Genomic DNA, 12,073 nt, shown 5'->3' with positions numbered 1-12,073 from the left:
ATCATATACTACTTTCCTATCCTACAACACTGTTTTCAGTGTCAGGAAATTAGTCCCTGGGAAATGGAATAATCTATGTGTTAGGCTTCCCGAGTCAAGCTGCATGAACATGAATTGTAGTTTTGTTGTAGCTTCAATTTGGTTTAAAATGCTTGAAAGTAGGATCAAACACACATTTTCATTCTGAGGGGCTTAGAATGTGAGCATGGGTAAGATTTGTAAGATCTCATATTTAAAAAAATTTTTTTTTGTTCATTATTTATTTATTTATTTGAGAGTGACAGAGAGGGAAAGAGGCAGAGAGAGAGAGAGAGAAATGGGCACGCCAGGGCTTCCAACCACTGCAAACGAACTCCAGAAGCGTGTGCCCTCTTGTGCATCTGGCCAATGTGGGCCCTGGGGAATCGAGCCTCTAACCAGGTCCTTTGGCTTCACAGGCATGCACTTAACCGCTAAGCCATCTCTCCAGACCAAGATCTCATATTTTAAAGCTGAGCTGCCAACTTTCAAAACTGCTTTGTTACTTAGCTGCCACCTTTCTGGGATATTTCCTTTTACTTTCTGGACTTGTGAGTATCTCTCCGTTCTTTTCCCTACCATTCTCTGTCCCACACTGCCTTGCAGACTTTGTATTTCCACCTCTTAGCAAGTGAAATCACGGAGTGGCTTATTTTATTTTATTGAGTGGCTTATTTTAATAAGCCTTCTAGGACTTTAGACTCTGGTGCATAGGATCATAAGCAAAGTTTAATGGGCTCTTGACTTGTTTTTTTTGGGGGGGGATTCCCTTTAAAATTCAGGAATGAATAATTCCTACCTCTAGGTCACCAAATATTAGCTTAATGCTTCTCACTACTCAGTGAAGATTCATGAGAAAAATGTTAACAAATGGATACAGACTGGCCTCATGGCTTCTCAGAATCTTTATCTGTTTTATCAGTCTAAAACAGGGCCACACAATGCTGAGTACTGTTTTGTTGGTGTCTTCCTATTTCTATCTATTCCTTCTCAAACTCTACCAAGAATGAGAGCTGCCACAGATGGTTTTCTTGTTACTTTCTGGACATATGTTCACTTAGGTCTCTCTGAATTATAGCTCCCAGATGTGTTCAGTTTATTTAAGTTTAACCAGATTGTTCTGATGTTAAAGTGAAGGATGATCTCTGAGACTTCTGGATTCACATATTGCAAGTAGGCTCTAGTTTTCTTTAAAAAAAGTTACTGCAGGGCTGGGGAGATGGTTTAGTGGTTAAGGCGCTTGCCTGTGAAGCCTAAGGACTCAGGTTGGGTTCCCCAGAATCCACATAAGCCAGATGCACAGGGAGGTGCATGTGTCTAGAGTTCACATGCAGTGGCTGGAGGCCCTGGTGTGCCCATTCTCTCTCTCTCTCTATTTTAATTTTAATTTTAAAAATTTAATTTTAAAAAAATTATTTATTTTATTTATTCTTTTTTATAAGAAAAGTTGGGCTGGAGAGATTGCTTAGCAATTAAGGCACTTGCCTGCAAAGCCTAAGGACCTATGTTCAACTCCCCAGATCCCATGTAAGCCAGATACTCAAGATGATGCATCATCTGGAATTCGAGTGCAGTAGCTGGAGGCCTTCCCATGTATAAATATTCTCTGTTTCTCTCATCTTAAAAAAAAAAAAAAAAAAAAAGCTCAGTTTGTTGGGCTTGCCTCAAAAAATAAGTCTGCAATTATTCCTAGGTTTTGACTGACGTAACCCAATTTTAATGTTGTTTAGCCTTAAAATTTTAGGTGCAATTTTCATTTAGCTGTACTACATATTAGTAAGTTTATTTTCTTAGAATCTAGTAGTACATAATCCTCAATAAAGTATTGCTTCCTGCATATCTGAAGATTCGAGTGCTCAAAATTATTTTTATCCAAATGTCAGCTCGTAACACCATGATCCTAGAACAAAAACAAAAGTAAGTTCTTATTTCTTTTGTAAATGATCATTCATTCTTCTTTCTGTTCTGGACTCAAGTCCATCCTTACATTATACATGAGCCATAAGAGGACAAAATGCAGGTATATGTTGTTAATATAAATGTGTCAGATAAAAAAATTAGATTGTGAGTGGGATTACTCTGAGAGTTGTATAAAAAATGCAGCTGACATTTTTGGAATAATTTTCCTTTCATTTTTCTGTCACATTCACCTTTACTTTGAGGAATATTTTCTTATTTTATTTAATAGTTGAAAAGGCCTCTATTGATTTACATCAAAGAAATGAATTAAAATAGCAAACTGAACGGAACTATTGACCTAGAATATAAAATTTATTTCTATATCTCAAATTCTAAAATTTCTGAAACCTGCTTTACCTTAAAATACATTATGTTTAATAATTAGCAACAGCAGGTTAATCTTATCTGGATGGTTGATTAGGCATTAAGGGCAAAGTAGCCTCTAAATTTTAATTCTGTCAATGGAAAATGTGTTAAGAATCATGCTGCCAGCAGCTTAACACATGCAATGTAAAATATTTCATTAACCACCACTCCCTAACTCAAAAAACACTGGATTCCCATCAATACAGGGCAACTAAGAGTCAGCTCACAATGCAGTTCAAAGCAAGGAAGATAATTCTCCATGAGGCACAGAAATTATGTATTAAATAGTTATGAATTTCATAAAACAGTACTATTCATACAGAAATTAAGTATGGTTAGCAGAAAACCATTAAAACATGTAAGAAGCCACCAACTACCAAAACCATCAAGCAACTTGTACAAAGGACGTTTAGGGGGGAAAAAAAGCAAAATCTCTGAAACTAAATCTCAAGTTTTTCTTGAAAAGCAGCTCACATATATATGAAGCAAACAGAACCATGAGAAAGAAATAAAGAAATTAAGTACAAGGAGATTGAGTTGATAACTATGTCAAAGGGTTAAAAGACATGATGACCAGAACAACATCCACTCCTAGGAATTCAATAAGTATAGAGTACATTTAATGTGGTAAAGCAAAATTTGAAAGGATGTTTTCAGAACTAATGAAAAAACAGGTCACATCTAATTAAGTAAGCATACTAAATCTCAAAAAGGCAAGATATAAACCTATATCACTGAATTTTCAGCACACCACAAATGAGATCTTCAAAGCAGCCAATGAGAAAATAAATCTCTAAACATGATAAAGACCAGACCCCTTTTCTGTTTTGTGTTAATTATCAATAAGCCAGACAGTATAAAAGAGTACCTTTCAAGTTTTTGAGTCAGAAGTTGCCAACTAAAATTCTGGATGGTACCAAATTTATAAACAAGGAAACAATAAAAACATTTTCAGATAATATTTTTAAATATTAACCATTAAAAAGCTGCTAAAAGAATAAATCAAAAGCCCTCACATGGGCACATTAGGTATTTGAGTACCATTGTTGCTTTTTACAATGACTAGGGAGCATGGAGAGGATAGACGTTAGAAAAGCTGGGCTGGCGATGTGGCTTAATGGTTAAGTGTGCTTTCATCCAAGCATGAGAGCCTGAGGCCTGAAACCACCCAAGTTAGAATCTCCCAACCCACATGAACAGCTGGGTGTGGCCACACACACCCATAACTCCAGTGCAGAAAAGGGGAGCAGATACCACAGTCACCGGACACAGATCTTGAAAAGAAGGAAGCTCTAATATCAGTAAGAGCCAGCTCATACTACAATAGGTGGAAGAGCAATGGCGCTGGACACCTGATATTCTTCTATGGCCTCCTCAGGCAAGTGCCCCCCACAAGTGGTGCACATGCACAATATTACATATGCACAGGCAAATGCATAGACTAATAAATAAGAAAATAGGAAAGCTAAATTTTCTACAATGAACAAGATAGTCCCATGTAACAAACAAGGGCTCAGTTCAAATACTATTAGTGATCCACTAAGAAACACACAAGAAAAGATATAATAACCAGTGACAAACAAAAATTGTAACCAATGTTAGCAAGAAGACTAAAATGGCTAAATTTTGGGATGCAAAATTCTAATAGAAGTAAAATGCTATAAATATGATGATTAAACTTTCCCAAGGTCTGTGTCCTTAGGGAGAACTGTAGAACTAAAATTCATAATGTGTACACAAATACAAAATTAAAACAGTAAAGAGGCCAATAAATAAGTAGTAAAAAAGGCCAATATCAAACAAAAAGGATAGCTACATAAAACATATATAAGACAACATAGACTTCATGGCAAAACTCATTATTAGAAAGCATTACTAAAAAAGGAAGATCATTACATAATGGCAAAAAGTTCAACTTTGTAGGAAGGAGTGGTCATTCCAATCAAGTAATAGTTTCAAAAGATATAAATAAAAAGACAATGTAACAAGGACAAACTCTTAATTCCACTCTCATATTCAGACAGCCTTAAAAGCCTGTTTCAAAGCCGGGCATGGTGGTGCACGCCTTTAATCCCAGCACTCGGGAGGCAGAGGTAGGAGGATCGCCATGAGTTCGAGGCCACCCTGAGACTAAAGAATTAATTCCAGGACAGCCTGGACCAGAGTGAGACCCTACCTCGAAAAACCAAAAAAAAAAAAAAAAAAAAAAAACAAAAAAACAAAGCCTGTTTCATTCACAGATTAGGCAAACAGCTTAAAGCGCAAAGAAAGTATACAAGTAAGTGAACAAGAAACAAAGATGAGTTAACAGACAAATGAATACATACTTCTTTCATGCACATTTATAAAAGCCAACCAGTGTTTTCCCACAACAAAAGAAAATATGTCATACTGAATATGTTCTCTGACAACACTGTAATTCTGCAGTTAAGTTGCAAAGGGGTAAGAAGATAACAAGATATACTCACAATGTTGGAATATTAAAAATCCACCTATAGTCATCAATAGGTCATAATACACACAATCAAAAGAACATTCAGATCAATGTGTCCTACCGATATAATGCGATCTCCTTTTCTGAGCTCTCCACTTAGATCAGCAGGTCCTCCAGCCAAAATAAAGGAAATAAATATTCCTTCTCCATCTTCACCTCCTACAATGTTGAAACCAAGGCCTGTTGAGCCACGATGAAGGACAACTTTTCTAGGTTCCCTAAAAGTTAAAAAAAAAAAATCAAATATCCTGGAAATTATATTTAGAAGCTTACACTCATTCCTTGAGAATCTCCTACTGATAACTCCTACCCGAGGCTGAGGGAGGGGGACTGAGCCTGCTCTACAGCCCTGGCTACGCTCAAACTTGCAACATAACCCAAGCTTAAACTCATGGCAGTGCTTCTACCTAAGCCTCCTGAATAATGGGATTACAGGCAATAATAAGCCACTACACCCAGCTAATAACTCTTATTATCAAACCATAGAGAAAGCTAGATGATATATAAAAGATTTCTTACTGCAGAGTAAAGTGATTCTAATATTGAAGACAAATATGATTTTAGGGCTGTAGAGATTACTTAGCAGTTAAGGCACTTGCTTGCGAAGGCTAAGGACTCATGTCTGACTCTCCAGGTCCCATGTAAGCCAGATGCACAGTTACACATGCACACAAGGGGCGCATACATCTGGAGCTCGATTTCAGTGGCTGGAGGCCCTGGTACACCAGTTCTTTCTTTCTCTCACTCTTGCTGTTGAGCTTGTTTCAAAATATACGTGTGTGTGTGTGTGTGTGTGTGTGTGTGTGTGTGTAAATATGATTTTATATAAAAGTCAAAAACTTATTTCAAATATTAAGCAACGGGTGGGGAAGATGGCTCAGAAGTTTAAAAAAATGCTTGTTTGCAAGACCTGCCAGTCAGGATTCAATTCCCCAGGACCCATGTAAGCCAAACACAAAAAGTAGAGTCTGGTATTTGTAGAAGCAAGAGGACCTGGTGCAAACACACACACTCATAAATATGTGCACATAAATGGCAATTTAAAAAAAATCAAGCAAGACAAAATCAAAAGGAGAAAAGAATGTGGGAAATTAAATTGCATGTGCGTGTATGAATGTGTGGGTATTTGTACAAAGCCTGTTAAGAAATGTATACTCAGAGCCAGGCATGGTGGCTCACACCTTTAATCCCAGCTCTTGGGAGGCAGAGGTAGGAGTATCACCAAGAGTTCAAGGCCATCCTGAGACTACATAGTGAGCATACTCAAGAAAAGTTGATATCTATTGCTATGAAGCTGTCACAGCTCCTATTCCTTTTCTTCTCTTTTTTAAACTTTATTTTTATTTATTTATTTGAGAGAGAGAAAAAGAAAGAGGCAGAGACAGGGAGAGAGAGAATGGGCGTGCCAGGGCCTCCAGACACTGCAAATGAACTACAGAAAGAAGCGCCCCCTTAAGCACCTGGCTTACATGGGTCCTGAAGAATTGAACTGAGGTCCTTTGGCTTTGCAGGCAAATGTCTTAACCGCTAAGCCATCTCTCTAGCCCACACCTCCTATTTCTTAGCTTCTATTTCTTTTTTTTCTTGGATGAAGTAGGCCCTTCTTTTAGTTCCAAAGAGATAAATGATTACTAATCAAATGGGTCACTGCAATCCCATTCTTTTTTTGCTAAGGAGAAGGTGTGACTCTTTTCTAGCCTCTGACAAATTAAGGGAAAATTTTCCATCATTTCCCAAGGAAAGACCTACACTAATAAGGAAAAAGCACTTTTCCAGCCTTCTTTCTTCTCTCAATGCCACCCCCCCCCCAGGGAATCAATTTTTAATAAAGCTAAAAGTGTCATACAGACCTCATGACCTAATGCTGGCAATGGCAACATTAAAACTGCCTATCTCTAGGCTTATTTTATAAGAAATAATTAATTGCCTTGTAAAGACTGGTATGATGGTATGCAATGATAGTCCTAGCTACTCAGAAGGCCAAGGTATAAGGACTGCATAAGACCATGAATTTAAGATCATCCTGGGCAACATAAGGACTTTATTTACTACCTTTTAAAAATAAACTCTAAGGCTAGAGAGATGGTTAAAGGTGCTCGCTTGCAAAGCCTCATGGCCTCAAGTTCAATTCCCCAGTACCAACATAAAGCCAGATGATTGTACAAAGTAAGTGCATCTGTCTGGAGTTTGTTTACAGCAGCAGGAGGCCCTGGTGCACCCAAACTCACGCTTCCTCTGCTTTCTCAAATAAATAAATAAAAAGGGTTTAAAAATCCTCAATTCTAACTGCCTGGTGTGGTGACTCATGCCTTTAATCCCAGCACTTGGGAGGCAGAGGTAGGAGGATTGCCGAGTTTGAGGCCACCCTGAGACTCCATAGTGAATTCCAGGTCAGCCTGGGCTAGAGCAAGACCCTACCTTGAAAAACCAAAAAAAATAAAAAATAAAAAAAAAAATTCTAGAAAGCACTTACTTTTTTCTCAAATTAAAACTCTTTGGAACATATCTTAGCAGTGACAATGTTTCACAACTGTCAAGCTGTTGAAAGAGGTATGTGAAAACCATCCAATTTCTGGCAAGACCATCAATGTACCAAAAGCAGATGATTTTAGATTTGATGAAATACAGAATATCACTTATTTGTCAAGCATTTACATAATATACTTAATATTATTCACAGGATGTGCATAGTTAGAATTTTCTTGCCAAATATGGCAAAACAAAATATTTTTATGGAGCTATGTTTTTAAATGTACATACAATATATGGAAGAAAAAAGGGATAATAAACACAAAATCCAAGAAAGCAGTAATTAATGGGAGCTGTGTAGGAAAGACAGGGTAGAGCTTTTATCATATTAATAGATCCAGAGTTTAGGGCTCCACTTCTACCCTAAATTCACATGTATGAATTATAAACACTTCATGTAGTAATTTGAAAATACTCTGCTAAAGCTCAATGGTATTTCCAAAGGAAAATACATTTTTTTAAAATTTTTATTTATTTATTTATTAGAGAGCGACAGACACAGAGAGAAAGACAGATAGAGGGAGACAGAGAGAATGGGCGCGCCAGGGCTTCCAGCCTCTGCAAACGAACTCCAGACGCGTGCGCCCCCTTGTGCATCTGGCTAACGTGGGACCTGGGGAACCGAGCCTCGAACTGGGGTCCTTAGGCTTCACAGGCAAGCGCTTAACCGCTAAGCCATCTCTCCAGCCCGGAAAATACATTCTTATTTTAAGTGATATAAGCCCATGAAAAGATACTTAACCTCATCAGTCCTTAGGACAGTGTCAATCAAAAGCACAATGAGTAATTCTGAAACTCTGACAAATTAATGGTGGTAATATAAAACATTTTTGATGGTTCTAAAAAAGCTAATATTAAAAAATGAAAGTTACTGGGGCTGAGTAGATGGCCCAGAGTGTGAAGTATTTGTCACACAGGCCTAAGGTACTGAGTTTGGATTTCTATTACTCACAAGTCCGGTTAGCTAGACTAGCCAAACTGGTAAGCTCTAGGTTCCACAAGAGACTCTGTCTCAAGAGTATGGTGGAAACCTGCTGAGCAAGACACTCAATGTGTACTTTTGGTTTACACACACACACATACAAGTTACCATATGATCCTGGAATCCCACCTTGAAATATTTCCTAAATAATGTGTTTAAAGCAGGATCCTCACAGCTGTTTTTAAAATACTTTATTAACAAGCAGATGTGCATGTCAGGGCCTCTTGCCATTGAAAACAAACTCCAGATAGATGTGCCACATTGTGCATCTGACTTTACTTTGGTACTGGGGAATTGAACCCAGACTGCTAGGCTTTGCAAGCAAGCACCTTTAACTGCTGAGCCATCTCTCGAGCCCTGAACAGTATTCATATGTCAATGTTTATCACAGCATTACTTACAATAGCCAGCAGGCTGAAACAATCCAAGTGCCCATCAATAGATGAAGAAACAAAATGTAGAGCTCATGCCATGCTTATATACATGCACATACTCCATAAAAATGAAGTTTTGATACATGCTATGCCATGAGTGGACCTTAAAAACATTGTGTTGTGAAGTAGGTCATAAAAAGTCTTATATAGTTCCATACACATGACTTATCTAGATAAAATAAATTTATAGAGACAGAAAACAGACTGGCATTTACACAGCGCTAGGAGCTGAGTGGGCTGGGACTGCTCGTTGGTTAACAGTCTGTCTGAAGTGATGAAGCAGTCTAGAGATGGTTAGAGGTAACAAATGCACACCGGAACCAAGTGCTCACCAATGTGACGAGAGTAGAGAGAGCCCCAAAAATTCCCACTCTCCTCCTCCCCAGTGCCGGAATTATAGGTGTATACCACCATGCCTGGCATTTTATGCCATAGTATCCAACTTTAAGGAGGGTGCTGGTGATCTAAACTCAGGTACTCAAGACGTGCATAGAAGTCTTTTATCTACTATGCCATCTACTCAGCCCCCCCCAATTATTTTTAAATAAATTTGTTTATTGTATTAGTAAATGTTTGATTTGTATACTTATTTTATACACCTATATACCTGGGGTCACAAAAAAATGAAAAAAGCTTAAGAATCTTGGTCTAGAGTCTAACAAGAAAAATCACAATTACCACAAACACAAAGGTTCATAACTAAAAATGCTTATAATGATGAAGTTAAAAAATAAAAGCAGACATCAATGAGTATATATACATATATAATGTTAAATGTTACAGTAATATGAAATACTTGTAGTTTACAAATTAAACTAGATACAGTGCTATTACTACCTTGAATGCTGTGAAAAGAGCTAAAAAGCATTTTCACTTAATTCTTTGGAACTAAGTTAACATTAACTTCAGTACAGCTGTAAATTTTTCTATCATGATATCAAGAATATATATTGTCTTTCTTTGTTGTTTTTTTTTTTTCCTTGTTATTGTTATTTTTTTGGTCGTGCCAGAAATTGAACTTAAGGACCTCATCTATGCTGGTCAAGCATTTTTTACTACTGAGTTCTATCTCCAGCCTGATAATACATATTAAAGAAGATACCACTTGTTGAATTCTAAACATGTATCAAATAAATGCACAGTATTTTATGGTACATATTAGAAAGAATACAAAGTTACTTTTAAATATACATAAGTATATTCTTAATTTTTACCTAAACTAACATTTTTCATTTTTCTTTTTATTCTAGGATTCTCCTTCCCTCCTCCCTTCCATTCTTTTTCCTTATAGCCCAAACCAGCCTGGAACTTGCTATGTAGCATAAACTGGCCTTGAACTCATGATCTTTATGCTTTACTCTTTTGAATGCTGAGATTACAGTTGAATGCCACCACATCCAGCTATACAGGTTAATTTTAAGGACAGCTTGAGAGTGAGAGACCATGTCTGGAAAAAAGTGGAAGGTACCTCAGGAACAATACCAGAGGTTATACTCTGGCCTCTACATACATGTGCACACATGTGCATCTATCTGTACACATACATATACACAGATTCTATTTAAAAGTTGAGTTTATTTAAGAAGATGAATGTTAAGTTCCTTACCTAGTAATTTCATCATCTCCAAGCATAGCTTTAGAAATGGGTGAATATCTGGCTGGTGATGTTGGTGTCTGGCCCAAGTAAGATGGGCTAACATGATTATCAACAGGCTGAGACGAAGCTTCCAAACAAAGAAAGTGAAAAATATATATATATAAAAAGAAAGATGTCACTCAGAATCTCACATATTATAATTCTTTTCACTAATTTCTAGATCAGAATTTGGTAGAGATTTATTTATCAGTTAAAAAATGTACAAGCTCAGTTTCCAGGAAAAAAAAAAACAAACTAGTTTAGCTATTCAGAACAATAAAACAAATTATTCTCATTTGCATTCTTTCAAGAAAATACAACTAAAAAAAGAATTTACATTAACTGATTGGCACAACAGTATCTAGAAAAGGTCATTTAAAAACTATTATAGAAAAAACTAAGCAAACCTGAATAATGTTGATTTTTCTAAGAATTAATTTTGTGGAGTACTTTTTAAAAAAGGATATACTCAAAAATGGATCTCTGCTTGGGAAGAAGGGTAGTGATAGAAGTGGGAAGGAAGTAATACAGGGCTATAAGGGGGAATATGGACAAATTTGAAATATTATACACACATATTAAAATGTCATAATGAAGCATATCATTATGTATATTAACATATGCTAATATTTTTTAAAAGCAATGTGAATAATGGAAACCAGAAGCTTAAAAATACATGCACAAAATCTCATGTCCTTATACCAGCTACAACTGTCAACCCAATGTGTATTTCTTTCAAATATGCCCATGAGAAGGTACAAACTTGGTAACAACAACAAAAGCAAGTTGGATCTGTTGGTCCATTTGATAATAAGTATCATACACAGGTTGTCATTCTAGCAAAAGCTATGAAGAGAAAATTATTATGCAATTCCTAATAATGCTTTCCAAAGATACAAGTATGAAACAAATTTAAGCTCTAGCTTACAAAGATACATACTTGAATTATCTGAATCATTACAAATTTACATAGAAAAAATTATTTAACTTTCATAAATCTGTGACTATGATAAAGTTATATGGACAGATCATTTATTGAAATAACCATAGTGACTGGATAGGCAACATACAGAAATGAAGTGATCTCAGTGAAAGACAATAGGAAATGACTGAACAATAGTGCATGGGAAAAATGCATATTCTACCAAAACAAAGGCAGCATCTATACAACTCTATTGGTAAAAATACATAAAGGAAGAAGTATGCAATGTTTATTGGCAATAAATCTTAGGATTTAGTATATCTACTGGTAGTACAGGCATGTTGAACTTAACACTAATAGTGTTCTTTCACATATATGATGTTTTATACTAGAATCAAGAACTACCTACTAATGGTTCTCAACTTTAAAAGTCCGTAGTTTTTCTTGGGTGATATATAATGCCCACAGCACTGATTTTGACACTTAAATCCTTTTGGTAAATTAGCATATTTGCACGGAACCAACATGCAAACTAAGAACAAAACTGGGCAAAAAAACTCCATCAAATGCCAAAATCTGAAAATACACTTTTCTCTTACAGGACAGTTCATTTCTCACCTAAGAAACAGCAAGGACTAAAACTTTATGTTCCTATCAACCTGGAGAACGGTAGATAAAATAATGCTATTTTTTACACCTAAAAACTTATGCAAAAAGATCCCTTAAGGGGCTG

At 36.3% G+C, this 12,073-nt stretch overlaps 1 protein-coding gene across 20 annotated transcripts in view; it reads right to left on the bottom strand.

Annotated features, from left to right (window-relative positions):
- The window catches only part of Dlg1 (discs large MAGUK scaffold protein 1), a 202,905-nt gene that overhangs the window by 71,569 nt on the left and 119,263 nt on the right, over positions 1-12,073 (bottom strand). For all 20 annotated transcript variants that reach the window (XM_045151324.1, XM_045151322.1, XM_045151327.1 and 17 more), the window contains 2 exons: positions 10,389-10,506; positions 4,899-5,055 (listed from right to left, as the gene is read on the bottom strand). In XM_045151324.1, coding sequence (XP_045007259.1) covers positions 4,899-5,055; positions 10,389-10,506 — 275 coding nt within the window. The remainder of the gene's footprint in view (positions 1-4,898; positions 5,056-10,388; positions 10,507-12,073) is intronic.

Source organism: Jaculus jaculus, chromosome 5 (assembly GCF_020740685.1).
Source record: "Jaculus jaculus isolate mJacJac1 chromosome 5, mJacJac1.mat.Y.cur, whole genome shotgun sequence".
In the NCBI taxonomy this organism is placed as follows: domain Eukaryota; kingdom Metazoa; phylum Chordata; class Mammalia; order Rodentia; family Dipodidae; genus Jaculus; species Jaculus jaculus.
Note: the sequence above shows the minus strand (reverse complement) of the source record. Positions and strands in the feature narration are given on the sequence as shown.